Genomic DNA, 26468 nt, shown 5'->3' on the forward strand with positions numbered 1-26468 from the left:
AGAGGCCCACGATGAACCGGCTGGTCAACAGAGGATGAATGTAGAATATGTTCCACAGAGAATGTGAAACTGATTGATTACACACTGATAAAAAAGGGACCAGGAAAAATAGCAGGAGTTTGTGAACAACGCAAGTCAGGAGAAAGGGCAGAGCTGGCTAGAGAAACAGTGCTTTTTCTCAAACAGGGCTTGTGCAATTCACACCTACTATTTCTTAAGATGTGATTTGATTATCCTCTTTAGAATCCCTTCTGGGGAGGGATGATGTTTTTGCAGCCATTTGATGGATGCAATTCCAAGAAACAAAGTCATTTATGTGCTCAAATGCCATGCACCCCAATTCAGCATGTGGTGCTGGCAGTTCCACTGCAGCTGGTTCCCACCCCAAAGCTCTTAACTGCACCAGTCAGTGGACTGGTTCCCTAGTTCCCTAGGGCTGTCAATACCACCTTGTAATTCTCTTATCACCGAGGGTGTGCTTGCTGTGGGCCAATGTCAACCCGGCACTGTTGTGCAGTGTGCGGGCTAATCAGCCATACCACTAGGTCTGACTCCAAGCACTGCCACCTGCCAGCTGTGTATCCTCTGGCAAGTCTCTTTGAGCCTAAGTTAAATTCAGCTACGATTACTAGAACCTTCCTGAAAGGGTTATTAGAATTTAATGAGACAACACATGCCACACAAACACATCTCACGTGTTATCGTGAAAGCTCAACACAGTCTCCCCAAGTCTTTTCGCACCTTCACCTACATGTGCACCAGACTAGCTCTTCCCTGACTGTTCCTGGGGGGGAAAAAAAGTTTCACTGAAGACACAAACTTTCCCAGCAAGTCCTCAGGCTGACACAGGTTCAGCCAAGCCAGGCTCAAAATCCCTGCATGGCTCAGAATTTCCTCCCAGATAAAAGCAGAACAGTCTAGGTGGCCCTCAGGACCCCACCCCATGCTTCCGGACAGAACCTCTTCCCCCAGACTCCTCCTTCTCAGCCTTCCTCAAATGAGGGTCTCGAAACTGGCCTGATTCCTAGCAACCTGCACAATGTATTAAGGATGCCCAACCTTGCAGGGTTAGTGCCTACGTGGTGCCTGGCACAGAGCAAGCACTCTGCAGAGGGGTGTTCCTTCCCTGCCCATCATCTGCCCTATCTTGTTCAGTCCTACCTTCACAGCTGCCTACCTTGAGCCAAAGCACCAGGACTATTCACTTGCCCCTTGACAGCAGCCTTCTTCAAACCTAGGCAAGACAGGCAGCCCCTGCTTAAAACTTGAGGGGCTTATTCTACACACTCAATAGCTTGTCCAGACCTACATGCCCCCACACATGGTAGGTCTTTTCTCCTTTTCTCCCCCTTCCACCGAACCGTAACAATGGCTACACACAAGCCAAGCCCATGTATACTTGCTGACGCTTCCATCTAGAATGTTCAATGCCTAATAATGCCTAATCCTCCCATACCTGGCAACTACTGCTCTTGGCTCAAACATCACCCTCCAGCCTCCAGCCCCCTTATCATCTTGAAGGGTGGGTTTGGTTGTGTGTATCTGTGTGTGTGTGTGTGCGCGCACGCATTTGTGTGTTGCTGTTCCTGCTGTCTTCACTGCAGTCATCTCTCACTGAAAATTATCAAAAATTATTTTCTTCTTTTGCTGATTCACTGTTTTTGTGTGTGTGTCTCCACCAAAGTGTGAGCTCAATCTGTTTTTCTGTCTCTATTTGCCATAGACCAACGCGTGGCTCAGGGCCTGGCTCAGAGGTGTCCCCAAGGACACACATCTGACTAGGTAAATGAGCAACAAGGGTTAGCCAAGGTCGAAGGTGTGCCAGCAGACCTGACTCACCAGAAGCTCCCCTTCCCTGTTTCCGGTCTACGAATTTCTCCCAGCAATCCAAGAAGGCAGGAGGGGTATAAAGTTAATGGGGAAGAGGACACAAGAGGCCGTGGCCATTTCAGGGTCCGAAAGAGAGAAACCAGAACCCTAGAGAGGAAATTCCCTTCTCAACAGGTACTCGGCCATTCCAGTTTCTTGCCTAAAGAGCCCATTTCCCCAGAAGGAGGGGATTAAGTAAGGATTTATTTCCCGAGCAGGATGGGGCCTTGCAGCTAAACACAATTACTGAGAAACCATAGGGGGAAACTCCGGAGGTTTTCACAAGCCACCTATTTTCCGGCTCTGCATTCTTCTTGCAGAGAGCTATTGTCTCAGAGTCACCTAGAGTTAAAGAGGGGTAATGACTTTCTCCAGGGAAAACAAGCTCCCCACTGGGAGACCACCCACCATGATGACCATTTAACCAAATTTTTTAGTCCTGATTCTCTGCCCTTTTTCTCCACAGACCATTTTAAGCCTGAGGATAGGGCACCCGGGGGGCTCAGTCGGTTGACCCTCTGCCTTCAGCTCAGGTCATGATCCCCGGATTCTGGGCTCTAGCCCCACATCAGTCTCCCTGCTCAGCGGGGAATCTGCTTCTCCCTCCCTCTCCCAGTCTGCTGCTCCCTCTGTCTGTGCTCTGTCAAATAAATAAATTCTTAAAAAAAAAAAAAAAAAGCCTGAGGATCTCTTTTCAACCCCTCCCTGAATCCTCACTGGGATGCTCTGATTCTGTCCCCACAATACGAGGCAAGGACTCAAGGGGAGCGGAGCGCAAGCACGTCTCTAAATGAGTGCAGCAGTGTGGACTTGGTAGGTTCACCTTCTTTCCATCCAGCTCTTAGCCATGAGTCTGCTCTGTATGGTCTCTACCTCACCAGACTCGACGGAAGTCTAGATTTTAAATGTACATATTTCCTCAAACGATTCCCACCAACTAGTGTGTCTGGTCCCAACCCAAGAAATAGCAACCTAGTTTGAATGACATTCCCCCAACTGCTGTGTGGGGATAGGGGGTTCCTGGAGGTGGCTAAAGAGATGAAGGACAAAACCAGGTCACCTTATTAGGAAGGGGGCCCTAGTGACAACTGATATGATGATCCAGTGACCTAGATGGGGAGCAATGACCAGGACATCAGCCTACAACCATGGCCTGGGCCTGTGGTGGTCCAACGAAGGACCTCAAACTGAATTCAGCCCACTTCCAGCTAGGCGATACTTTTTAAATTAGCAGAAATTGTACCTAGAATAAATCCAGATTACTAGCTTCTCTTAAACAACAGAGAGCAGATGATCTGGCCACTTAGGGTCTCTATTTCCACATGAAACAATCCTCCAAGTTGCCCACCCTCCACGGATGGAAGGCAAAACTCCCCATTTGCCAAGGTCTCTATTGTTCTTTAACCATCAAGGTAATTAAATCTAACCTTGAAAATCTCTTAAAGGCAGAGTAGGGATCCCTGGGTGGCGCAGCGGTTTGGCGCCTGCCTTTGGCCCAGGGCGCGATCCTGGAGACCCAGGATCGAATCCCACATCGGGCTCCCGGTGCATGGAGCCTGCTTCTCCCTCTACCTGTGTCTCTGCCTCCCTCTCTCTCTCTCTGTAACTATCATAAATAAATAAAAATTTAAAAAAAAAAAAAAAAAGGCAGAGTAAAGCAGAGAAGAGCAAGAAGGCAAGTACAGGGAAAAGAGATAAGGGACGCTCTGCTAGGATGGCCAAGTCCCAGAAATTCAACCCCACCCTGGTACCGCAGGGGAGCGGGATTTGCCACCCCAAAACCCATCTCTGGAGCACCAGGATTAATTCAGCCTGGTTATTTTTAAGAAACTGCAAATGCAGGAGTAGCTCTGAGAACACCAGGTAGAAATTAGCCTTTTGTAAGATACATTTACATGTGTAAGGAAAATCTCCATTTGTAAGAATATATCCCCAGCTGTACCAGGAAAAGGGGAATAAACTAGAAACTCTTATTCAAGGGGAAGACGACTTAAATCTGCATAACAACCTAACTCTTGTTCTCGTGCTTTTCCTGGTGACCTCCCATAACTCCCTGCCCCCAACACCCTCTGTCTTCAGCTGAAGATGGTGGGTCCAAGGAGATGTCTTTGGCCATTTCCGGGAGTCACTCCGTTTTTCTGGGTCTTTCTCACGTATTCATGCATTAAGCTTGTTTGTTTTCATCCTGTTAGTGTGTCATACATCAATCAAATTATCAGACCGGCCAATGAATCCAGAAGAGAACTTTTTCGCCCCTACAGAAGTTTGTTTATATTTTTCTAAGTGGGGGAGAAAGAATAAATGAAAATCTATCAATCACTTAACATCGGTTATGGGGGGGAGTGAGATTTTTAGCTTTTTCTTTGTATACTTCGGCTTGTTACAAATGAGATAGGGAAGCAGAAGAGACTCCATTTTAGAAAGGCTCCACCTACTGTGTTTCTGCTAGGCCCCACTTACTCATGCTGTAAGTCTCACCTTGCATCTGAGTAAACCAAAGCAGCCATGTCCCCATCCCAGCAGGGAAGCCTGAAAAGTGAATCATCCTCTGAGTTTCATCCTAGGCCCCCAAACACCTTATAACAACTAAGAACTGGATCCCGAGCTCCTGGCTGTATTTGATTCCTTTTTTTTTTTTTAAGAATTTATTTATTTATTCATGAGAGACACAGAAAGAGAGGCAGAGACATAGAGACCCAGGCAGAGGAAGAAGCAGGCTCCATGCAGGGAGCCCAACAGGGGACTCAATCCCGGGACTCCAGGATTACATCCTGGGCCGAATGCTCAACGGCCGAGCCACCCAGGTGTCCCAAATCTTGCACAAAGCCAAGGATCCTCTTGGTTTGTCCTGCAGGACCTCCTCTGGGTCCTTGGAATGGCCTGCCTATGTCACAAAGAGATGTGCTACCTTTAGCGCTGGAAAAGAAAATCCAATAATCCATTTTCTTCCCTGAATTAGTTTATATTTCTTGGAAGAGATACTTAAAAAAAAAAAAACACTTACTGAGCAGCTACGATAAACCTATAGTACTGTGGGGATCAGAGGTGAGACAGACCTGGTGGTGCCCATAACCACTTAGGCAGAGACACACAGGTAAATGAATTTTACAACAGACGTTTTATCTGGGAGGCTGGAGAGAGGGTGGCCCAGCATTATCTTGTGCTATTTGTCTCCCAGCCAGCGTTTCACGATGTCAAGGGGCCTGGCAGAAAGTCGGTTCAGTGGGGCCTAGACAAGAAATGGCAACTTGAGAACACAGGGAGACAGCCATACTCTCTTGACAGAGCTTTTTGGAAAAAAGAGGAGGTCCAGGAGGGTCTGAACTGGCAAAACTTGATCTCTGATGCAGTAACTATTCATTCAGCATCTTCTATGCTGTGCCGATCCCTGACTAGATAATTTTCACCAATGGCATCCAGCACACCACCCACCAAGGTGTTAAAGCTACAGAGCAGTGCTGTCCAATAGACCTTTCTATAATGATAGCAATGTTCTATACCTGTGCTATCTAATATGGCCACCTAAGCTGCAGGCAACTACTGGACAACTGAAATGTAGCTAGTACACTACAATTTTTTTTTTAATTTTAATTAATGTAAATGATGGAGCACCTAGGTGGCTCAGTGATTGAGCCTCTGACTTTAGTTCAGGTTGTGATCACAGGGTCCTGGGATAAAGCCCCACATCAGGCTCCCCACAAGAAGCCTGCTTCTCCCTGTGTGTCTCTCATAAATAAATAAATGAAACCTTTAAGAAAAAATTAATGTAAATGTAAACAACCTCATATAGCAGACAGCATCACTGTAAGAAGCTCTGTATTAAACAGACAAAAAAGCCAGCACAGCAAGTGAGCAAGAATACCTCAGAATCCTCCACCCATCCCTACTTGAGGGATTTAGCAGGTGTCTTCAAGGCATAATGATGTGATGCCTAGAAATATGTATGTGGACTAGCCTTTGATTCCTTCCTCAGCCCAGCTCGAAAATTCTCAAGCCTTTAGTACGTATAAGAATGCCTGATCAGAACTGATTGTTGTACTTTCATGGACAATTTAAGGGACTTTCCAGGGTGATTTTGACTTTGGAAGCCAAAGGACTCCACTGAAGGAGGTGTAAATAAAGGCTCAGAAAGAAGGGGGGCCTGGCTCCCCAAGCATGAGGAGAAAGTGATACTAAGGCAGTCATCTAGGAGAGCAGTCTGGAAGGACATGCAAAGGTGAGCCTCTATGCGGAGCAGGAGAACCCCCTCTATGACAAGACCCACACTCAGCCTTGAAAGGCTGTACAGGACAAGGGGCAGGTCTGCAGGGATGAGGATAGGCCTTGAATCTCACTCTCTGCTCAAGACAGTGGTCTTCAGGACCCCTTGGAAATTTAAAGCAGAATAGCAGAACAATTGGACTTGTGTTTTGGAAAGGGCCCTACCAGAGTGGTATTACTACTTTGAGAAGGGAAAGAAATCTGAGGGAAGGGGGCCATTTCATAGAGTGCTATATCCCTGGAGGGAAAGAAAGACAGGCCACCAATCGTTTCAGGGAAAGCAGACATCTGAGCTTGGGTAATTATTTCCAGGCACGGATTATGCTGGAAACAAAGCCATCCTCTCTAGCTGAAAGGCTGTTTTTACTTGGTTCTCCAGGATAAAAGTTCTATCCATCTGATAGACAAAGTCAAGCCATTCACTTGTTCGTTCAAAATAAATATTTATTGCACACCAACCAGAACAGGCACAGCGGTAGTTAAAAGGCAGCAGGCACAGGAGGATCAAGGAAAACAAAAGGCAGGACCCAGAGCCTTATACTCAGGGGGGTTGGGAGGTTAGGAGAAAGGTGATGACAGGATCTCCCAAGAAGGAGAAAAGATCCCATGGCTAGAGATGGCACTCTCTGGAATCTAAAGGATCAGTGTGGCCCAAGTAAGAGAGAAAAGGGGAACAGAGTGAAAGGCTGAAAGGGTAAGCAGGAAGGCAACATATAGGGGTTTTAGGATTTTGATCTTCATCCTAAAACTAAGGAGAAAGCACGTAAGAGCTTTAAACGGGAGGTGGGAGCCATAGAGGTCCCTTACACAAAGATTTGGGTGGTGGGCAGGACAGAGACCACAGGACGAGCCAAGAGACCACTGTTCTACAAGAATGATAACATACAGAATGATACTTAGGACCTAACACTGTAAGAAAATGACACACACACACAAAAAAAAAAAAAAAAAAAGAAAATGACACAAAAAGGCAAAAAGACAGACAAATTAGGAATAACTCCCATATCTCTGACCCAGCCAACTAGCAGAGCACTGGCTTATCCATCACGGTAGAAAAGCAGTTGTTTTGCTGGGGGCTAGGAGGGGTGGGCAGCAGGAAAGCAGGTGGGGAGATGTGAAATCAGCTTGGGACACACAGAGTCTAAGACCCCTGTGAACAACAGGTAGGCAAGCCAGGTAGGCAGCTGGCCCTCTCTGCCTCATGACTCAGGAAAAAAATCTAGGTTGGAAATAAAAAATGTGTGAGTCACAAAGCTACGGATGTGGGCGAGATCACTCAGGGAAAGAACACGCTGGGAGAGAGGAGGACAGGGCCAAGCTTTCTACAACGCCAACACTTAATGGCCGAAGAGAATGTGCCAGGAAAAGAGGGGGAGAACCAGGATGGAGATGGCAAAAAAAAAAAAACAGCCAAAGGAAGAGATGGTTTCCAGGAGACGAATGAAGAGCAATGTCCAATACCCCTCTCAGATCAAAGTGAACAAGCCCCAAAAAGCTCCACCAGAAAAAGTAACAGGGAGTCTGCAAAAGTGCAGTGAGGAAGCTAATGTGGAGGGACCACGTGGAAGCCACAATGGAGCTAGCAGGACATATCAGGAGGTGAAGAATCCAAGACATGAATATAGACACTTCTTGTAAGGAGTCTGGGTTTGAAGAAGAGTCCAGAAACAAGAAGAGTTGCTAGTAGAAAACACACAGGGTCAAGAGGGTAGATGTGGGAGAGATTTTAATGTGTAAAAGAAATCTATACATTCATCAAAACATTAAACAGTCACCCAATGACCCCAAACCCCAGACTCCTACCTAGGTTTATAACCAAGAGAAATACAAAGCATACATCCCCACAAAACGCATACAAAATTTTCACATCAGCGTTTATTCAGAGTAGCCAAAGAGTGGAATCAAGTCAAATGTCTGGGGCAGCCCCGGTGGCGCAGCGGTTTAGTGCCGCCTGCAGCCTGGGGCGTGATCCTGGAGACCCTGGATCAAGTCCCACGTCAGGCTCTCTGCATGGAGCCTGCTTCTCCCTCTGCCTGTGTCTCTGCCTCTCATTCTCCCTCTGTGTCTCTATGAATAAATAAATAAAATCTAAAAAAAAAAAAGTCAAATGTCTGTTAACAGATGGATGAGTGGATAAACAAAATGTAATATACCCATGATAGAGCAGTATTCCGCCGTAAAAAGGAATGAAGTACTTGTGTACACGCGACAACATGGATGAGTCTTGAAAGCATCAGGTCTAAGAAGTCAAACACAAAAGGTCATATACTCTGTAATTTCATTTGTATGAAACAAGCAAAATTAAGTACATTCACAGACACAGAAGGTAGATTTCTGGTTGTCAGGGCTGGGGTAAGGGACAATGGGGAGGGACTATTAATGCGGATGCGGTTTCTCACTGGGATGAGGAAAATGTTAAAAATCAGTCCTGGTGATTTGCACCACACTGTGAACATATTCAAAACTACTTAAAGTTTATACTTTAAAATGGAGATTTGTACAATATGTCAATTATATCTCAATAAAGCTTTTGGTTTGGGTTTTGTTTTTTTTTGTTGTTCTTAAAGTCCATGAAATGCCAGATTTCTAGATCCCCAAGAAAGATGGAGGTGGGCAGAAGGGACTCGGGGTGATGGTTGGAAGGGCCCCATGATACTGCAACTGACCCCCACTATGAGACATGGGCTTTCCAAACTTGCTCCCCTCAAGTCAATGGTGGAATACCCACCATCAAGGGATCAAACCTATATTTGAAAGTTTCAGACAGGGATCCCTGGGTGGCGCAGCGGTTTAGCGCCTGCCTTTGGCCCAGGGCGCGATCCTGGAGACCCGGGATCGAGTCCCACGTCAGGCTCCCGGTGCATGGAGCCTGCTTCTCCCTCTGCCTGTGTCTCTGCGCCTCTCTCTCTCTCTGTGTGTGTGTAACTATCATAAATAAATAAAAATTTAAAAAAAAAAAAAAAAAAAAGAAAGTTTCAGACAAAAAAAAGTACCAGGATCTCTAAAAGTCCTTGGACCTGGTACCTAACCTCTACCAGCAATTGGAAGAAGAAAAGGAAACCGTTCTTTTTAAACTAAAGCAGTCAATTTTAGATCACAGTCTTCTAGAACAACAGAAGTCACATAAACATATAGCGTGGGTCAGGCTTCAAAAATGGGGCTAAAAAAAATGGGGCAAACACAAAGTTTTCCACAAGTGAACCACAAAACTGAACTGCACAAGCAGGGGAGACAGGGTCCCAAGAACACATGCACAGCAGATGCTACTCTGGCCAAGAGAAGGTAGATTTCTCATTTGGAAAGCCTACTATCCAACATCTTCAGAATTCCAGGACATTTTAAACCTTCTTGGGTGAGGAACAATCTGGTAATCTAACTCATAAATAAATGCTTTCCATTGCGCAGTACATGGATGGCACTTCTTACGCTGCAGAAGAGCCAAAATAGAGTTAAAAAATACTGATGCTCATTTTTTAAAAGAAAATTCTCGGCACTTCTGCATCACACTGTGATTTAAGAATGTTTATGGTTATATTTTCTTAAAGAGTTTCCTTGAGGAAAAAATAAAATGGCAGAAGGTCTCTATCTCATAGCCATCCTCATAAACAATCCCTTTGTGAAACAGTCTTAATTTACATACAACAGTGAGAACAAGGATCCTGTACTAATTAAGGTCTGAGGCTGGTTAGCAAATTGCTATAATTGTATATTCTCTAGCATCCTGTCTCGGAAAACATATCCCTAACCCAGGCAAATCTCAGCAAGAATGATACTGTTCAAGATTTTAATATCTTGGGCTTCCGCTGCATCTGTGCACAGTTTCCAAGTGGCTCATTCCCTTCTGCGGGTGACATTACACAGACATTTTTAAAAATGGTTTCAGCTTTGGCAGCCTGGCATCCGCACAGCACAATCATTACTGCAAAATGCACACATGGCAGGATCAAGAGGCAAAAGCAGCCCAAACAGGGGAGCCTTTGTATGGAGACATGAACTCCCGGAGACCATCATTTTTCAGGTCCCTAGCCTTGGAGGGGCTTGCTCTGAGCCGTGCATCGTGTGGCCAAAATCCTGCAAGGAACTTTGCTGTGACCAGTCTCGTGCAGAGAATGCAAACTGACAAGCCACTTTCTGACCTGGAGATGTGTTTTGTTCGGTTCATACGTGGTCTTTGAGAAATTGGCCTGCACAAACCACATTTCCAGGTCGGCATTTTTACAGGAGGAAAAAAAAAAAAAATCCGGGCAACACTGGATGAGCCATATTCCTGCTGGTCAGCAGTCAAATAGATGCACACTCCCGCATTAGAGCAGGCACTCTGCTGTTCAAAGGCTCCAGCCAGCTCATCTCACTCATCTACCTTACAGACATCTGACTTGACACCCTTGGGAACAGAGCACATGGCTATGTACAGAGCTTTAAGCTCAAAGGTAAAATCTGACCCCAGTTTTCCACTTCGCAACTCCATTAATCCCACCGAGCCTCAGTTTCCTTGGCTGTAAAATGGGAATAACGACACATGTACATCACAGCATGATTATAAAAATCAAATGAAGTAATTTGCATACAATACTAGGCACCTAATACGTACTCAAAAAATATCAGCTAGGCAAACACACCTGGCATCTGGACAGTACTCCCAATTTATGTTTGAGCATCTTTCAGCAGATCATTACCCTCGGACATAAATGTCAACCTGACATCTTGAAAGCTTGAAAGCTTTTGTCTCCAGAGAATGAAAACGCTCCAGTAAATGCCAAGGCTGGGATGATGGCAATGACTGGCTCAGGAATTACTCAGTTAATAAGTGACTGCGTGTCATGGGTGTACAAACTGAAATTTAGTTACAGAACCTGAAGAGTCGTATGGTCTAGATATTGGAATATGATTAAAGAATTGTCAAGTCCGTTTTTTTAGAGTTTTCTAAGTTTCCCAAGCACAGTACAGTTCAGGGCCTACTCACCACCTGCAAGTAGGGAATGATGGTGCCAGTTTCCCAAGATGCCAGAGTGCCCACGTCATGTCCTAAAGAATTACTTCCTCCCTGGTAGAGGCAGTTGGTGGGTGGACCAGGTGTCCAAACACCAGCCCTTCCCTGGCCAAAGGGCAGATGCATGAAACAAGAGGAGGGACTCTCCCAGAGGACTTTACCCTGTTGACCTTGAGGTTGTTGTGCACTGGCTCTACACCCCAGAACAGCCCTGGACCTCTAGCCTTCCCATCAACCCTGTGAGCCAAGGGACCACTTTCCAGGCATCCTTTTTCTACTCCAATTAACCAGAACAGGCTTCCGTGGCTCACAAAGACTCCTGACCCAATGGTGTCATTTGGGGCGTGAAGCATTGAAACTTCCCAAACCACAAGAAATAGTCTGGACGGGCAGCCCATGTGGCTCAGCGGTTTAGCACCACCTTCAGCCCAGGGTGTGATCCTGAAGACCCGGGATCGAGTCCCATCAGGCTCCCTGCATGGAGCCTGCTTCTCCCTCTGCCTGTATCTCTGCCTCTTTCTCTCGTGAATAAATAAATAAGATCTTAAAAAAATAATAAAATAAAAAAGAAAGAAACAATCTGGAGAAGTAAGCTTTTGAGGGATCTAGATCATCCCACCATGGACTTAAGAGATAATTAGGATTGAAGAGAAAGTTAAGTCAGCCTTTACAATCATCTCATTTTGACCATGCTGACCTCAGCTCTCAGAACCTGAGCAACCCAAGATTGTAGCTCTAGGCCTCTGGGAATGCAACTGACTCACCTGACCTAACGCTCTAGACGCTGGCCACCCAACCCTGGAACACAGGAGCTCAGTTCCACACAAAGACATCCAAGGCAATCCGTGGGGAAAGATAGGTCTCCCTCAAAACCAGGTGACCCCTTCCATTCCCCGCCACCTGCCATGGTTTCCCCACCACAGCAAGGTCCCTGGGAAAATCAGCCTCAAATGGCTACAGACGAGCTTTATTCCAATGTCAAAGGCCAAGAAGGATGGGAAGCCTATCCCAAGCCCACCTTCCGGGAAGTTTACAACTCTTCACAGTCTGGGCATAGTTTCCCCGACTGTTTCCACATCCCCTTCTAGAGGTTGTAAGTGGGGAAAACAGTAGAACATGGTAAGTAGGGGCTTCCACCTGACAGGCTTATCAGTACAAGCTTATTCCTGTCCTTGGATTCTAACTGGCTAACACTTCTGAGCATATACTAAGCCCCAGTTCTAAGCAGTCTGTGTCTGTGAGCAAATTCAATTCTCACCACAAAACTCTAGCTTTACCATCCCCGTGGGTAAAAGGAAACTGAGCCATAAAGAATAACCCAGCTATGGGGCACCTGGGTGGCTCAGTCAGTAATGCATCTGCCTTCAACTCAGGTCATGATCCCAGGGTTCTGGGACGGAGCCCCACATCAGGCTCTCTGCTCAGTGGGAAGCCTGCTTCTCCCTATGCCTGCTTGTGCTCTGTCAAATAAATAAAATCTGGGGGAAAAAGAAGAAGAACCCAGCTAGGCAGCAGACAGCCCAGAGTGTGAGCCCAGGGAATCTGGCTCTAGAATAGGTTTTTTTAAAAACTCTATGCCACTCTGCTTCTCAAAGGGAAGGGAGTGGTTGAGCATGGTGGTCTAGTGCCTGGGGAGAGAAGAAGGCTACATTCCAGCAGAGGCGACCATTAATAAACAGATAAGAAGTAAAAGGTCATGGAGGAGGACAATGAAGAAAATCTGGAGTTAGCTTGAGGAACCTTCTGGAATGCCATAAACATTCAATTCTCTTGATCTGGGTTGTGGTCCTACAAATGTATACATGTGTTTAAGTTCATCAAGCTGTACACCAATGATAGGATTTAAAATGTCCCAGAGACGCCTGGGTGGCTCAGCGGTTGAGCGTCTGCCTTTGGCTCAGGTCATGATCCTGGAGTTCCAGGATCGAGTCCCGCATCGGACTCCCTGCAAGGAGCCTGCTTCTCTCTCTCTCTCATGAATAAATAAATAAAATCTTTTTTAAAAAAAGTAAAATAAAATGTACCAGAATGTAGTAAACAAATGGCAGATGGTGAGAGGCAGCTTTCTCAGTTCAGGAGCATGAGGTTATAGACAAGGGAGGGGAGAGCACTGGAATAATCCACATAGTCATGGATCAGAATTGGAGACAAGTGTACAAACTCACGTTTGGTTTAACGCAGATACAGAGAGAAATCTTTATGGTTGTGGATATACATACAGGTCAGTGTACACACATACGTTTCCCTGCTGTGTGGGCCAAGAGGACCAAGGAACAAAGACATCTCCGTAGCAACAAGCACCCTGAGGAGCCAAAGCATGGTTTCCAATGCTACTCTTCAATAAAAGGAACCAGGGTGCCCTGGGGAAATGGCTAAATCCAGGGCCAAGGCAGAAAATATAAAGATAAGCCTAGTACATCTTGCAGTGGCCAAAAGTAAGAAAGCGTTCAACTAATGAGTCAACCAACCAATCAACCCCACTGATGTCAAAAAGATGCAGGAGCCAATTGAAAGAGCTCCTAATGGCCTAAGCCAGACAATCTTTTTAAAGATTTTATTTCGGGACGCCTGGGTGGCTCAGTGGGTTAAGTATCTGCCTTCAGCTCGGGTCATGATCCTGGGGTCCAGAGAGCCTGTTTCTTCTCCCTCTGCCTCTGCCTCTCCCCACCTCATGCTCGCTCTCTTGCTCTCAAATAAATAAAATCTTTTTTAAAATCAAATAAATATTTTATTTGTAAATAATCTCCACACACCAGGGGGGCTTAAACTTACAACCCTGAGATCAGGGGTCACCACTTTACCCATGAAGCCAGCCAGGCATCCCTCTTAAAGCTACATCATCTTGAGCAACAAAATGAATAAAAACTAGCACTGAGTCATGCTGATATAAATGACTAAGTAACAAATAACTGGGGAGAAGGGATAAATCTCTCCTAGGGAAGACTTCCAAATAATATGTATGTAAGCTCTGGGCCTCAAGGAAGTAGAGTGTACCCTCCACTCAATAGGTGTGGAGGGGGTGTCGTGACCACCTTACGGAGAGTACAGCACAGGAGGTTGGTGACCTAACAAAGCCCGACCAGCCAGGTGGTCAAACTCAACATCACCAGAGATAAATCACCTCAGTAACATGTAGCCGTGAGGGGCGACTGAACCATTTTCTCAGTTAAGTAGTGGACTCTTGACTTTAGTTCAGGTCATGATCTCAGGGTCATGGGAATGAGGCCCACAAGGGCTCAGCCCCCCCATCAGCAGGGAGTCTGTTTCAGGATTCTCTCTCCTTCTCTCTCTTGTCCCACCCGTCGCTTGCATTCTCTCTAAAAATAAATAAATCTTTTTTTTTTTTTAATGTACTTTTGATGTGATGAGAGGTGATGAAAATTCATTTTAGTCTGTGGTCTTCCTCCTAAAAAGCCCGCAATCCCAGTCCACCCAAGTCCAGCCGTGAGGAAAAACAACAGATAAATCCAACTGAGGGACATCCCAAAAAATACCTAAGCACTACTCCTCAAAAGTATCAAAGTCGGCAGAAAACAAGAAAGTCTGAGAAACTGTGACAGCCAACAGGAGACTTGGGGAGCCATGACATGGTAACTATATGCAATCTGGTTTACTGGGTGGGATCTTAGAACAGAAAACGACCTCAGTAGAAAAATCAAGGAAATCTGAACAACGTACAGACTTCAGTTGATAATGACCTACCAATATAGATTCATTAAGCGTGCCAAAAGCACCATGCTAGCGGCTGATGTTAATAATGGGGGGGGGCTTTCTATGTGCGGGATGTGTGCGGGGAGTGGGAGGGGTAACATGAGAGGACTCTGCACTATCATCCCAACTTATCCAGAAATCTAAAACTGCTCTAAAATTAGAAGTTACTTTTAAAAATATAACTGAAAATGGTGGAATGGCTCCTTTGGACTGGGTGGCCACCAGAGGCCCCTGGGAGAGAATGTGTGAGATGAATCTGAGATAAGAAATAGGCAGCAGACGGGGGATCCCTGGGTGGCTCAGCGGTCTGGCGCCTGCCTTTGGCCCAGGGCGCGATCCTGGAGTCCCGGGATCAAGTCCCGCGTCAGGCTCCCGGCATGCAGCCTGTTTCTCCCTCCTCCTGTGTCTCTGCCTCTCTCTCTCTCTCTCTCTCTCTCTCTATCATAAATAAATAAATAAACCTTCGGGCAGCCCCGGTGGCGCAGCGGTTTAGCACCGCCTGCAACCCAGGGCGTGATCTTGAAGACCCGGGATCGAGTCCCACGTCGGGCTCCTTGCATGGAGCCTGCTTCTCCCTCTGCCTGTCTTTGCCTCTCTCTCTAGCTATGTCTCTATGAATAAATAAATAAAATCTTTAAAAAAGAAAAGTAAATAAATAAATAAATAGGGATCCCTGGGTGGCGCAGCGGTTTGGCGCCTGCCTTTGGCCCAGGGCGCGATCCTGGAGACCCGGGATCGAATCCCACATCGGGCTCCCGGTGCATGGAGCCTGCTTCTCCCTCTGCCTGTGTCTCTGCCTCTCTCTCTCTCTCTGTGACTATCATAAATAAATTAAAAAAAAAATTAAAAAAAAATTTAATAAATAAATAAATAAACCTTCAAAAAAAAGAAATAGGCAGCAGAGCCCAGAGCAGCTTGTTCCCAGCAAAGGACACAAGACACACAAGGCCCCCAAGAGGGACCAGAGGGGAAGCAGGCAGGGCAGCTCAAGTGGAGTCAGGCAGAGAAATTGGTAGAGTGGAACAGAAGGTCTCGGGGTCAATGAAGGCAAGTGGGTTGAACCCAGGTAGGAAGGCCACAGTGACCTCCAACTTGAACCTGAGGGCACTGGAAGGTCAGTGGAAGGAATTTGCAAGATGAGCAGGATCTCATCTGTCTTCTGAAAGCGAGCTAGCTGCTGTAGGGACAGGACCAGAGTGGGACAATGAAACCATGGACAGTGGTCACACGGGGATCACTTCAGGTGCCACAGTCATTGGGGGACACAACCTGGTAAAGAGCTGGGAGCATCCAGGAGGGCTGAAGAAGATGAGGGGAGGGCTCTCCCACATGGGGTGAGGGGGCTGAGCAAAGTGAGGCAAGATTCATGATCCCTGAGTCTCACCCTTCTGGAAAAGTCTCCACTATGAGGCTCCGGGGTATTCCAGGCACTGAGTGTCCAGGAAAAGAGAGCCTCCCTAGTGGTAGGTGGAGCCTTGGTTCCTTTCATCCCATGCTGATGACCTGAGAGAGGCTGCTAGTCAGAGCCTCAGTGACCTCATCTCCCATCTCCTAAAGGAAGCAGAGTAATTCAGTAAGAAAAGGCTTCAGGTACAAACACGCCTTCGTAAATACTGTTAGTGAGCACTATTTCTACAAAAGCCCATGGGGGAAGGAATCTGAACCCACATCCCCCTTTAGAGATAAGAACATGAAGGGACAGGGACAGTGTACAAGTAAGGGCCAGAGTGAGGACAAAGATATCCCCCCCACCCCCACACCCCATTCTCTGATCCCTTTCTTTACATTCTATGCTGAGCACAGGGGACTGGGACATGCTCCCTCATCAGCAACCATCTCAAGATCCCTCTTCAGGAAGGTTCTTTCCTTGCTCAAAACTTCCCCATGAGGGCACCTGGGTGGCTCAGCTGGTTAAACTCGAGTCATAATCCCAGGACCCTAGATCGAATCCAGCGCTGGGCTCCTTGCTCAGCGGGGAATCTGCTTCTCCCTCTTCCTCTGCCACTTCCCTGCTTGTTGCATGCACACTCTCTCTCTCTCTACCAAATAAATTAAATTTAAAAACAAACTTCCCCTTGGCTCTCCTGATCATTACAGGTGCTGTGGGCCCAGCACAGGTTAGACTGGAGGGGGAAAAGGGGGCTGTGGTGAAGAACCAGTAGCCCTCTGACTAAACCCACCCTCCCCAAATCCTCAGCCTGCTCTATTCCCCAGGCACAGACCACACACCTTGGCAGCCTGGACTTCTCTCATCTAGGGCACCCCCACCCACCCCCAGCAAACCATGCTGCACCCCCACCCCCCCATCAACAGCCAGCTTCCACTCCCCAAGGCACAGCCCTCCCTCTCTGACCCTCATCTTTGGCCCAAATGACAGGGCTATCTTCTAAAAAGCCTCAAAAAAACTTTGTTGTTTCAGATATCTCTAGGGAGCCACTTCTTTTAATGTGCTCTAGCTGGATTCTAGAAAGATCCAGGATCTCTCTGGCAGAGTCTGTAATAACCCGCTCTCTAGCCCTCCCTACCTCCCCCATAATCCTCAGCTAAAAGCAGACACTCAGTGACTTGTCTCGATGGAAAACCACCACCTTGGTACAACCATTAAGTTTGGAGATGTGCATTTTCATCAACCAAAATGTGGAAAATGCTCCAGGAGCTTATTCCTAAAAACACCCCAAAGACAAAAAGTGAGTAACTATTTCCTTCTGGGAAGCCGCATACAGTCTCACACAGACCAAATGAAAAGTACTAATCCTACAATTAAAAGATTTTGAGGAGTCTAGTGCAGGATTCCGAATTAAAACATCAACCATGTCTGGTCCTAAACGCAAACACTGGCCCCCCCAAAATCCCAGAGAGTCCTATTGCGCTCCTCTTTATCTCTAACCAAGAGCACCATTTTCCAACAAAGTAGGCCAACTTTGTTTCACTTCTGCGATTCCGAAGAGGCCTCTTATCAAAATGAGAAACCCAGGGATCCCTGGGTGGCGCAGCGGTTTGGCGCCTGCCTTTGGCCCAGGGCGCGATCCTGGAGACCCAGGATCGAATCCCACGTCGGGCTCCCGGTGCATGGAGCCTGCTTCTCCCTCTGCCTGTGTCTCTGCCTCTCTCTCTCTCTCTGTGACTATCATAAATAAATAAAAATTAAAAAAAAAAAAAAAAAAAAAAAAAAAAAACAAAATGAGAAACCCAGCAGCAGCTGGGCACTCTGGTTTCTTCTAGAACGCGCTTTATTTAAATTGCGAATTCCTGAAAGTCACCCTGCGTAGAGGCAGCCAGCCACCCTCCCCTTCAGTCATGACACAGTAAAATTTACTGTTGGGACAATTCCTCCCACCTCCCAATAGGTAAGTCTACCTACACAGACACACAAGGGAAAGGAAATCAAAAGAACGGATTTCTCCACAAATTAGGTCCATCCATCAAAGGTTCCTCTCAAAATCAAGGGAGTGTTACAGCCTTGGGTCCTAGAGCCACACTTCACTGCACCACAACTAGAAAAAGAAACTCCAATTTCCTCCTCTGCTGGAAGAGATAATACAAGATTTTTACTCACCTTTGGAGCGAGTAGAGATATCCATGCCCTCTACCACCTCCTGTTCAGTTTTTATTTCCTCTTCGGCCAAGCTGAAACAGAGCAAATTATGTTCACGTTTAGGTAGACTGAGAACTTGCCCCATGGGGGCTGCTATTGAGAAGTTCTAACAACACACCCTCGTTGAAGACAATCTCCCATCCTTATGCAGGGCTGAGAAGGGGGAAGAAACCCACACTAGATTTCCAACAATGTGCTAAGACTCCTAAAGGAGTTCTTCAAACCACTAAGTTGTTCTTTTTTTAAGTCAAATTACTATTGCAGTTGTCATGCTGTTGGGGGATGCAAAAAAAAAAAAAAAAAAAAGGCACGTTTTTAGACACACAATTACAATCTGCCCCCGTGGGCCAATGAGAACCCAGCCGTCAGGTAAACAAGTTTCTCCTTGTTAATACCGGGTTCAGGTTGGAGGTGGTTCACAGGGTACCCAGAGTTGTGATCTCTGAATTTTGCAAGGCAGAGAGCATTTCCCAGACCTCGTGGCTAATTCTTAGGATTTCCCAATGAGGCAGGAACACGAAGAGGAAAAAAAAAAAAAAGGAAAGGAAGAAAGAAAAACATCTATATACACACACGTATGTTAAATTGCAAAGTGGGAGAACATGCCCAGGTTAGAAGCAAGGGCCTGGTCTCAAAACATTCACACCATGAGCACTTATCCCAGGAATTAGGCTTGGGGTGTCCACACTCCCACCCCCTGGATGTTTCTCTCTGTTGCACGCATGGCTTAGAGAAAGCATTCAGCACTCTTGAGCTGTGACTAATTATCCCCCACCACAAAAGTGGAATGAGGAAGGATTATTTAAAAGACAAGCTGAGAGTTGGGGGCTGGGGAGAGAAGCAGGGGGCAGGAAGCAGGCCTCTTAGCTGGGAAGGTCCACCAGAATCTTCTCTCACTCTCTCAGCTGGAACTCCCATTGAATAGAGTACAGGCCACTTCATGTGTTCCCCACACACACACACACCTCCCAGGCAAGCCAGTAGTTCTGCTTTTATAGGTGCAAAATGTTTGAGGTGCTGGCACTTTCCAAGCCTTCAGGCTGACAATGAAGTGTTAAGAATATGAGCAAAGTACTCTAGCTGCAACTCCATCACTCTGTGATTCACCATGAAGAAAATGGGTGCATCACCAATTTTTCCATTGGGAAGACTCAAAGCCAGGACTGGAAGGAGGGCTGAGAGAGGAAGGATTAGAATGTCCCTTCTGTGTTCTGTGGTCTGAAACTGTGACAAGACAAAGGATGAGTCCAAAAAGGCCTGGAACCTCACAGTCAGTTGGAGATGGCTTTAGGAGAGGGCCATGTCTGATAGGGGAAGAGGACTCAGGATGGGAACCAGACAGGAAAAATTTTTAGCTCGGAATAAAATTAGAAGAACTTGCACGCCTCAAACTTAACTACTCCCAGCAGAGAAAAGAAAGGTAGTTTAAAATTGGAATATTAACACATTTTGCTCTCTGATACGGAACCCTATTAACAATTTCATTTACACTGCCGCCATAAAGGAAGCTGAGACACCAATCGCCAAAGGAACAACTGGCATCTTGTCACAAATGGTTTCCATCAGAAGCACACTCTTAAACACTTTGCTAACATGCAGTGTTACTAGGTGATTTGTGAAAGGTGATTTTAGCATGAATACTTTTTATTCCCAACTTCAGAGACAAACATTCTCAACTCAGAAACACACTGCCTGCAACACACGGACATGGTCCAAATGGATACTGCTGATGGTTTCTTGCCTAGGATAACTGGAAATGCATTTTCATAAAAAACAAGCAAAACAAAAAACCAAACAGCCCTCAGAGATGGATAGATGGTCAACTTGAAAAGAACAAACAGCAACCTTGATCTTTCTAGCAACTAGAATTCTGTTTCCCTCTCTGGCATGAAGTATGTGAAATCCTAAACTTCCTGCAACCGATCTCATATTTTGAGGGACAGAGAAAACGCTCATCTAGAATCCCACCAACACCTACAGTGATAGAACAGTTATGCAGAACAGAGCCCCCAAAATCCACTTGAAGGATTTCTGCAGTGATGAAAACATTCAAAGGTGTATTGATCCTGAAGGACTGCTTTCAAGAGAACAATTATTTGGCTGGTGGCAGCCCAGAGGAGCTGAGTCCTTCAGGCAGGGCAGGGCTGAGAAGCTAGGGAAATGCAAACTAGTTAGGTGGTGGCTATTTGCTGTTGCAGAAAAGGGGAGAAAAGTGAAGCCGTTTTATCTTTCCAAGTATTACAAGTGGGCCCCATAAACACCTAACTTTAGCAATAGCACCACCAGCTTCAGCCAAGGATTTTTCAAGCACAATTTCAGAAAACCATCTTTTTTCACAGATCAGCAAACCATCCTTTCAAAGGGAACCCGTGCACGCACATGCACGCACACACACACAATAACTTGCATTTGACTAAAGGAAATTGCAGTGTCTATGCGTTAAAAGAGAAAAAAAACTTCATTTACAAGAGTAAAGACCAGAATGCAAAATGAGTCATTTTGAATAGCCACATCTAAAGGGACTTCCTTTTTTCTACACCACTGATCTCAGTTTTTTTGGTGGTTGTTGTTTCTTTTTTTTTTTTTTCCTTTTGGCTTAGTGTTAAGGACTAGTATGTTATTAGGGAAAAAATTATGAATATTACATCAAAAGTGGTGGTGAGAAAAGATCTGTACCTGTCTGAATGCCCCACAGATCGTGGTCAGTTTAGGTTAAAAACTGTTCAGTCATTTGGAGGGGAGGAAAAAAAGTCAAATAATAATTATTAAAAAGAAAAAGCAGCTGCATCTGGAGAAAAGACTTTGAACTCTTGTCATTAACACATTAAAGTCTTAGAAAATATACAGCATCTTTGCTATCTGCTAAGCTTCCAGCAACCCCCGATTATTTAAATCAAAAACAATGGAACAACAAGCCCTTGTTTCAAACTGGCATTACTTTTTTTTTTAAGGTCCACTGGAGAGGCTGGGGGGTCAGCTAAAGAAAAGGGTAAAATTAGCTGAAAACCAAACAACAGCCTTTCACCCCAACAGGAAAATACACCATCAACTAGTTGTATACATTGTCTGTTCCCACCGCCACCACCTCTTGCACTCGCATTTACCCTAAGTCACTTGCCTCTGGATTTCACAAACTGATGCATTTCAGGCAATTAAAGAAGAAATAACAGCGTCTGCAAATACAACCCCAGACTTTCCCATCCGGTCCCAGAAAGAAGAAAAGATTTCTCCCCCAATGCCTGAGCAAGAAAACCTAGGCTTACTTCTTAACCTGCATGCACTGAAAAAGAGCAATTAAAAGTTGCAGATGAAGTGCTGCATCTCCAGGATGTCTTAAGCCTTCTGATTATTAATTCTGAGGACTCAAGGCTGGTCCGTAATTCCCAGGAATGCCATCCCCTCAACACTTCCAAAAGAGAGAGAGAAAGAAAAGAGAAAACATCTAGTTTTGACAGGAAAATAGAAAAAAAAAAAAAAAGAAGAAGAAGAAGAAGAAGAAGAAGCCTGGATACACAATGCCCAGATATTTCTTTTCCCCAAGTGCTCCTACTATTTGACTTTTAACCAAGAATATCTAACCCAGCTAGAATATATAACCAGCATGCACAAGACTCTGGTTCTACAGATGAGGATCATCGCACGGCAATTCAAGAATCATGCATCATTCGCAATGACTTTTCCTTTAGCTTTTTACTTTCATTCAAAATACCAAACTGGTCCAGGCTGTAAGAAATATTTAATCCCCAAGACACAACATCTTCCTCTTCTAGATCACAAAGAGTGAACATCTAAATAAGAAAACCATGCTTCCCTAAATCTGCAATTAATTTTTTTTTCTAAAAATTGGGGGTGGGGGGAAGGGAATGGTTAGCAGAGCAGCTTTATATAAGCACTCACCTAAAACAGGCAGAGTCATCGGGAGCTAAGCTATTTATGCAGGATTCTTAAAATGGCGTCTGGCAACACTGCCTCATTCCTGTATTGAAGCTAAAATGGTAGCAGGTTGTTCAATAGCTGTAGCTCTTGTTGAAGCAGCCCTGCTAGTTTCAAAGCCACCTTCCTAAATATCAGAACTAGGAAAAGCTCAACCAAAGGACACCAACAACCCAACGTTTAGAAGCTTAAAAAAAAAAAAAAAAATCTGCAATGACAGGGGGAGTTTGTGAAGTCACAGGTTCCTGAGGAAAACCCTTTCCTTTTAGATCCTCAGCCTTCAACATGAGGCTCTGAGATGGGGCCCCCTTGCCCTCCAATTAGGTGGGTGGGAGGTTAGGAATTATGCAGCCCTGTGGCATCAACTGCGGCCGGACAGGTGCCTGCACAAATGCAAAAATGTTAAAAAGGGAGCAAGCTGGGAGTGGAGGGGAGGGAGGAAGCCCATTCCCCCTTCTTGATACATTAGAAGCCACCAGCTCTGCCTCCATACCAAAAAGGAGCTGTAAAATCAAAGTGTTGCAAGGGCAGCAGCCATCTGAGGAGCCAAGCTAAAGGGCTGCAGCCCTGTCTGAGGCCAAGGTAAAAGCAAAAGGCTGTTTCTAAGCCTGAAAACGGCCACCAAATACCCAGCCAGTCCTAAGGCAGTTAACCTCAAGGAAAGACAATCCCAGTCTGCAGAGGAGAAACAACAGTTCAAACGTTCCCTTAGCCAATGCACGGGATACTCACAAATCAGATTTTTGTCCACCCCCAAAACAGAGCCCCGAAAACTAACAATGGGTTTTGCAAAACCCGCTTCCAGAGGCCGGACTAACAGCCTCATAGTGGATAATGTAATTTACTGTTGTTACAGGTCTGAGAATTGGCCTCGCCACTCTGGTGCTGAGTGGGGAGTTTCAAGGTGACTGCTTTTTAGCTCCAGGGGAGAAAGGAGGGCATGGTGCCCAAGGCTGTGCCGGGGCAAGGACGGGAGGTTGGCTCCTCGCCGGCCGGTAGGTAGGTAATCTTGATGAGGAGGGACAGCCTGGCAGCAGAGCTAGCTGCAGTGCTGACATGGCTCCCGCCAGCTTGTTTATCTGTAAGGAGAGTGGGGAGAGGGGGGAAGGGCGGCACAGCCCTAGCAACCTGGAGCCAAGGGTGAATCCTCACTTGTTTTGCATTTAAGATCAAGGAGAAAGGGCTTCTAAACATATTCCCTTACTAAATCTCTGCTGTGGGGTGGCCGAGCCACTTTTGCATGTATCTTTCTTTTCAGGGTCAACCAGAGGCAAAGCCAGATCTAGGGCCTCTCGGCAGACAAATGTTTGTTGCCTCTGCCACAGGAGAGAGAAGAAGGCCAAAGAAACAAAGAGATTACACATTTGAAGTGGTTGGACTTTTTAAAAACCTACCTTTGCCTCCAGGGTTTTCTGGGTTACTGTCATCCTGGCTTTTTAAAAATGTGACTCATTTTCCCCCCTCTCTTATTTAAGACCAGAAGAAGCTTCCTCACTGTTCTCCCGGGGAAAAGAAAAGGAGGAATGTTTTGTTTAAAAAGAAAAAGGGTTACAAGAAAAGAAAGAAAAAAAGAAAGAGAAAAAGCCATTGTTTTCACCCCTAGTTTATAATCCAAGAGGCCCCATTGTTTCTTTCTTTCTGACTCAAATCTTTGAGCTGTTAATTATAAAAGTAACTGGACTCGGCTCCAACAGGCTAACTATGTTCATGCGCAGCAATTAGAAAAACTCTGTAGAAAGTTTACTGAGTGATTATATATAATTAATTCCTAGTTACAGACAGAACACTGACCATTTTCTGGAGCTAATAAAAGCAGTTACTCCCCCTCCCCCACGTGAATGCCACTTAATTTCCCAAAGCAGAAAAGTGAATCCATCCTGGAGGGTCTTGAAGGAAGAAAAAAAAAAAGAGAGAGAGACAGAGAGAGACAGAAGAATCAAAAGCTCCAGTGTGTCTGTTTGTTCCTTGCAGCTGTGCATCCTCTTTGGGGACTAAGGAAGCAGAAGGAAAAAGGGAAGCAACCCAAGTTTCTTACCTCCCTCTGAAATTTATAACCAAGGCAGAAAGATCAGTCTACCTTGATGAAAAAAAAAAGAAAAAAGAAAAGAAAAGAAAAGAAGAAAAAGGGGGTGGGGTGGGGGTGGGGAGGGAATGCCCCAGATCTGGAATGTAGGAGACTCTTCAGCTTGGCAGATAGGCTTCTCCTAAAAGGAAGATGGTAGAAACTTCCAGAAGGCCCCTTCTCAGTCTGGCCACTCCACTTGTCAATCTGTAACCTTTCCTCCAAATCTATTGGTTCAAAAGCTGGAGAGAGGAGGCCCATTGGGCTGCTCTGTAAGCCAGCACTGCTGTCCCTACCTAGTCCTGCTGCAATGCAGACATTTATTTTTCCCCCCTTAGTGAAACTGGGAAAATAAGCTACTTTGGAAGCAATTAACTTTTTACAGACTCATGCTTGGTGGTGGCCGCGGTACCAGAGGAAAGTGGCCAGCTGGGTCCAGGGCTGGGAACTTGCTGGGGCTGCACATCTGAAAACAGATCTTGGCTTTGCAAACCTGTGGGAGCCATTTTAATGCAAGCTTTTAGAGGACAAATGCCTTGCCCTTAGGTTTCCTTCCAGCCCAACAAACACACCATTATGCAAACGTTGAAGGCACCAAACCAGGAGTCTTGTGATTAGATACTGCTTCTGGGGAGGCCACAAGAACCTCAATATGTAATTTCCATTTACAGCCAGAAGATAAGAACAAAGAAAATAGCTAAGTGTCTGGACTGACTTGTGTGGGGTAGTAGCACTGTTCAGTTTTAAGTACACAACATCATTAACTGCCTGCACTTCTTAACTCTAAAAGCTGGCCTCACACACACTTTTCTTAACTTAGAATTGGTACATTTCTTGTTATTAAATGAGCCTTTTTCCCACTGATGCTAAAAGGTGAGTGGCTGGACACTAACTAAAAGGAAAAAAAGAAAAAAGATTACTGACTCCATAAAGTTGGCATATAATACAACAATTGAATATATTTCCAGCATTTACAGTCAGTCATGCTAGATTGGTCTCCAGGCTGGAAATTTATGTAGTGAACTTCTGGGCAAATTCTGAAGCTAATGCGAAACAAGAGTCTACTTTTTTTCCCTCCTAGGTTCAAGCTACAGCATTGAGAGATCAGGGGAAGTGTAAAAAGTGAGAAATCATAAGTAAAGGCAAGCGTGCATACAGATGTGTGGGTCAGGCTTGGGAAAAGGCCAAATCTGTTGTGCTGGGAGTCCTGAGTCAAACCAAGTTTGGTGGTGGGTGGGATTTTGCACTACAAGTTAAGTGTCCTTAAAACGGAGTCCTGACACCCCCGCCCCAACACACCACCACCACCACCACCACCACCACCATCACCACCACCACCACCACCACCATCACCACCACCAGGCTCCTGCCTCTCCAATGTTTAAGGCTGTGAGAACAAGCATTTTTGTTACATTTCACAAGCAGGTCACCCACCCCAGAGTTCTAGCAAATATCCATACAATCCCAATTAAAGGTCTCCAGTCAAGTCACAATGAACTGAACATTTCTCCCCAGTCTCAGGGTAAACAGGAAGTGTGATCTTCAATCCTAGCAGCACGTTATCAGGAAAAATAGTGGATTCAAACAGTCACCTAAAATCAAGACACTATTAAAAAGCCCTTATTAGGTTACTGCTAATGAAAAGCCCCCCCCAACTGCTGTAAGCCAAGACCCTCTGTTATAAACAGACCCCAAATGTCCGCCAAACTCTTTATACATGGTCACAGAGGAAATGGATTGCTTTACTTACCCAACAAATGTTCAAGCAACCGTCTCATTTTTCCACAGTTAAGAAGAGAGAACAGGCTGGCAGATTTGGGACTTGATCAAAAAGGAAATTTTTTTTTTTAAACAGTTACATGGGATTATTAAAAACACACACACACAACAACACAACCCAACAACTGAGTATGGAATGCTGTCATGAGCCACAGACATGATTTTATTTCCTCTGTGCTCCATCACCCAGGAGGACAGAGGATGATACAATGTAAAAGAGGGAAAAGAAAATGAAAACAAGGATTAAAAGATACATTTAGTTCATTGAA

At 45.6% G+C, this 26468-nt stretch overlaps 1 protein-coding gene across 20 annotated transcripts in view; it reads right to left on the bottom strand.

The window, feature by feature from the left end:
- The window catches only part of ZMYND8 (zinc finger MYND-type containing 8), a 143671-nt gene that overhangs the window by 98943 nt on the left and 18260 nt on the right, over nt 1–26468 (bottom strand). For 15 of the 20 annotated variants that reach the window (XM_072801332.1, XM_072801350.1, XM_072801348.1 and 12 more), the window contains one exon: nt 18387–18457. In XM_072801332.1, coding sequence (XP_072657433.1) covers nt 18387–18411 — 25 coding nt within the window. In that variant the 5' untranslated portion in view covers nt 18412–18457. Of the gene's footprint in view, nt 1–16214; nt 16363–18386; nt 18458–22322; nt 22449–26170; nt 26242–26468 lie in introns of those variants that run through there. The other 5 variants (XM_072801333.1, XM_072801334.1, XM_072801337.1 and 2 more) reach the window with 4 other exon arrangements.

Source organism: Canis lupus, chromosome 26, assembly GCF_048164855.1.
Source record: "Canis lupus baileyi chromosome 26, mCanLup2.hap1, whole genome shotgun sequence".
Taxonomy (NCBI): Eukaryota; Metazoa; Chordata; class Mammalia; order Carnivora; family Canidae; genus Canis; species Canis lupus.